The sequence below is a fragment of the Sinocyclocheilus grahami genome, unplaced genomic scaffold (genome assembly GCF_001515645.1).
Source record: "Sinocyclocheilus grahami isolate Dianchi unplaced genomic scaffold, SAMN03320097.WGS_v1.1 scaffold2214.1, whole genome shotgun sequence".
NCBI lineage: Eukaryota > Metazoa > Chordata > Actinopteri > Cypriniformes > Cyprinidae > Sinocyclocheilus > Sinocyclocheilus grahami.
The window spans coordinates 28,813-33,227 of NW_015507393.1; the positions used below are offsets into that span (position 1 = coordinate 28,813).

The 4,415-nt window shown below is 44.1% G+C and overlaps 1 protein-coding gene across 1 annotated transcript in view; it reads left to right on the forward strand.

The window, feature by feature from the left end:
- The first annotated feature begins 695 nt into the window (after positions 1-695).
- Positions 696-4,415, forward strand: part of LOC107574404 (rho GTPase-activating protein 35-like) — a 34,839-nt gene continuing 31,119 nt past the window's right edge. Inside the window, exon 1 of the mRNA XM_016260837.1 lies at positions 696-3,439. Within this exon, the coding sequence (XP_016116323.1) occupies positions 1,078-3,439 (2,362 nt within the window). The 5' untranslated portion in view covers positions 696-1,077. The remainder of the gene's footprint in view (positions 3,440-4,415) is intronic.

Consider the following 4,415-nt stretch of genomic DNA (forward strand, 5'->3'; position numbering starts at 1 on the left):
TTATAGATCATACATTTCCTGTTATGAATTCGTTTCTGAATTTGATTCACAGTATCACTCTGTTTGAAATGTTAATGGAGTTGTTAATTTTTGTTATAGCAAAAGCCTTTTGAAAATGATTTTTGAGACTCTGGAAAGCAGCCAATGTGCAGTGCTTCCTATTAAGGGCCATTTTGGGTTTCCCTGGTTGCCCAATTAAAACTGTATCTCGGAAGCACTTATCACAGCTTTCATCTGTGTGTATATGTTTGTGTTTGTTTGGGGATTAGAATGTGATGCCTTGTAGGGTTGAATCAATTTAAAAATGTTGGCTTTGGTATGATACCAGCCTCTTATACCTTGATATTGATACATTTAGGTTACGCATAAACAACCCTGGGCAACTGATAAATTAAAACAGGGACTGGTGGTGCCAAAATAATCATTATAATAATTCCTTGTGACTTTGCACTTACATAGCCCTTACTGTACTGCAGTAAATTTTAACAGCCAATATAAAGTCATTCATCTTGATGTGATAGCTTATAGCTTTATAGTCACATTTGGTCAAATTTGAACAAAATTATTTGTCCTCTAATTAGTCTTATATATTTAATAAATAAAAACGTAATGGATACATTATTATAAATTCATATTTGTATCTATTTTGTAGTAACTTTCTAATTGTAATGTCTCTTTTATTTCTTTCAGGGTCAGATCCAGGTTGGGCGAACCTGAAAACTACAGTATTTCTGTGTCAGATTGCCCATGAAGAGAGGAGATGGGCTGGAATAATACCACCTGCAGCACACCCACCTAAGTCCACAGGGACTCCTCTCCCCCACCCTCAAACCCATTCCGTTCTTCCCCTTCTAAACCTCTGCCAAAATTGTGAATGGCCAAATGACTGTGGATTTAAAATTTGATTATTAAAGGGATCGGATATACTGGCCTTGCATGGAAAAAAAACCCTAAAGTAACGTTAAGGATCTTTAGAAATAACAAATTTGCCAAGCCTGAAAGCATTTTGATGGAACATCAGCCCAGCAGCTTTCAAACTAGAGCTTCTGGGGATGGCAAAATGAGTGCTGTCATACGATGATGATGGCAAAAAAACAAGATGCCCGGGCACCAACCTACAATCTTGTTGTGGTAGGTTTGTCCGGGACTGAAAAGGAAAAGGGGCAATGTGGGGTAGGCAAGTCCTGCCTTTGTAATCGCTTTGTTCGCCCCAGTGCTGATGATTTTTATCTGGACCACACATCTGTTTTAAGCACAAGTGACTTTGGTGGTAGAGTGGTTAACAATGACCACTTCCTGTTTTGGGGCGAGGCGGTACGAATGTTGGAGGAGGGCGCTGATTGCCGAATGCATGTGGTGGAACAGACCGAGTTCATTGATGACCAAACGTTTCAGCCACATCGAAGTACTGCCTTACAGCCCTATATCAAGCGGGCAGCTTCCACCAAACTAGCCTCTGCTGAGAAGCTTATGTATTTCTGCACAGATCAGCTAGGACTAGAGCAAGACTTTGAGCAGAAGCAAATGCCTGATGGCAAGCTTTTAGTGGATGGATTCTTACTCTGTGTAGATGTTAGCAGGGGAATGAACCGAAATTTTGATGACCAGATGAAGTTTGTCACCAATCTCTACAACCAGCTAGCTAAGACCAAGAAGCCAATTGTACTTGTGCTAACCAAGTGTGATGAAGGAGTTGAGCGGTACATCAAAGACTCTCACACCTTTGCCTTGGCCAAGAAGAATTTGCAGGTTGTTGAAACCTCAGCACGCTCTAACGTTAATGTTGACCTTGCCTTTCTTACCTTGGTGCAGTTGATAGATAAGAGTAGAGGGAAGCCCAAGATCATTCCATACTTTGAAGCGCTCAAGCAGCAGAGTCAGCAGATAGCATCCTCTAAGGACCGCTATGAGTGGCTGGTAAGCCGCATTGTGAAAAACCATAATGAAACATGGCCCAACATCAACCGCAGAATGCAGACATCCCCTGAATACAAAGAGTATGTCTTCCTCGAGGGTACTTCCAAGGCCAAGAAACTATTCCAGCAGCATGTGCACAGGCTCAAGCAAGAGCATATAGAAAAGCGGCGTAAAATCTATCTCAGCACACTCCCACAGGCTCTCAATTCCTTGGTTCCAGACCTGGATGAGATTGATCACCTGAGCTGGTCAGGAGTACAGAAAGTTCTCGAGAATAAGCGGGAATTCTCCCACTGGTTTGTAGTGCTGGATGACACACCTTGGGAAACTACACCACACATTGACAACATGGAGGATGAACGCATTCCCCAGGACCTTTTGGAAACCCCTGCAGCAGAGCAAATCTATGATGCTCACTTAGAACACTTACGCAATGAACGAAAGCGGGCAGAAATGCGATGGGAGTTCAAAGAGAAACTTGCATCTTCGCCGTTTGTTACACCTGGCAAACCCTGGGAGGAAGCTCGTAGCTTCATCATGAATGAGGAGTTCTATCAGTGGCTGGAGGAGCCTGAGTATCTTGATATCTATAACAAACACCAGAAGATTATTATTGACCAAGCCAAGGAGGACTTCCAAGAACTTTTACTGGAGTACTCGGAGTTGTTCTATGAGCTTGAAGTTGATGCTAAGCCCAGTAAAGAAAAAATGGGTGCCATCCAGGAGGTTCTTGGAGACGAGCAGAGGTTCAAGGCCCTGCAAAAGCTTCAAGCTGAGAGAGATGCCCTAGTGCTCAAGCATATCCATTTTGTCTACCACCCTACTAAGGAAACCTGTCCTAGCAGTCCTCATTGTGTGGATGGCAAAATTGAGCAACACTTAGCCCTTCGTTTTCCCACTCGATATTGCTTTGATGGGAGCTCAAAATCACAATTTGGTGAGGGAAAGGTAGACAGAATTAATCTTGTGATCCTTGGCAAAGATGGACTTGCAAGAGAATTAGCTAATGAGATCAGAGCCCTGTGCACCAATGATGAACGGTACGTGCTAGATGGAAGGACTTATGAACTGGCTATTCGACCTATAGAGGGAAATGTGCGCCTTCCAGTGAACTCATTCCATACCCCCACTTTTGCCCCACATGGTTGCCTCTGCCTCTACAACTCAAAGGAATCCTTATCCTATGTTGTTGATAGTATTGAGAAATTACGAGAGTCAACCATAGGTCGAAGGGATACCAATATAGTTCAGTTTCCCTTGTCTCTTCTGTTGGTCACCAAAAGAGGCGTTGGTTCAATTTCTGACATTGGAGGTGAAACGGCACAAAGCCTGATCCAACAAGGTCAACAAGTGGCTGGCAAATTTCAGTGCAGTTATTTAGAGCCTGCTTCTCCAGGTGTGGGCTATGGTCGCAATATAAATGAAAAACATTTAAACCAGATACTCAAAGGTCTGTTAGATACACGAAGACCCTCAGTTAGTCTTGGCAGTATCTCCCCACCTTTGCTACCTGCATTTGCAGGTTTCAGAGACTCTCAGCAGAGCACAGAGGGTGACTTGCGAATCGTAATGTGTCTGATGTGTGGAGATACTTATGATGTTGACCAGCTTCTTTCACCATTCTTGCTGCCCCAGCACTGTCGGCCCTCTTCCAGTCTGTCCAGTGGAACATCAGTTTTGTTGGATTTATCTATTGGTGGCCAAAGGCAAAGCATTGATCTTGCTGTTCTGTCTTACCACTCATCTTTTTCCTTACGTAAAAGCAGATTAGTGCATGGTTACATAGCAGTGTACTCAGCCAAACGGAAGGCTTCCATGGAAACCCTTTGTGCCTTCCTTTGTGAGGTCCAAGATATTATTCCAGTGCAGATGCTTGCTGTTGCAGAGACTCAATCAGAACTTGCAGACTCTGAGGCAGTCCGGGAGCAGCTTGGCCAAGGGGAGGAACTGGCCCATGAAATTGACGCCCGTTTCAGCTCTGTAATCTGTGGACCTGGTGGGGTGGTGGGAGGCTTGCATCGGATAGACCACTTCCAGACATTCTTTAAGGAGGTAGTGGAGAAGAAAACCATTGTAGAGGCAACATATATGTATGACAACGTTTCAGACAGTGTCACCAATGAAAATGTTTCTTCACCTCGATGTGGCTCCCCAAGCATCACATTGCTGGACTCAGAGGATGACATCGAGCCCTCCCCATCTTATCCCACCCTAAGGGAAGATGGCACTTTGGCCCATGGTGGAGGTTTCAAGCTCCCAGATATGGAGGGAGATGCCTTCTCACTCTTCTCTGACATCACAATTTTTGAAAACAAGCTTAACAACAAAGTTCCACCTCAGGTGCGACCAAAGCCAAATGTCACCTTTGACATTCCCAAACCCTTAAACATCAGTTCATACATGGACCTGAGCCTACATGGACCTAACAGGCGCTCATTACCGTCAGTCACCTGGCCACCAGCAACTGAAGGTGGTTATGATCCATCTGACTATGCTGA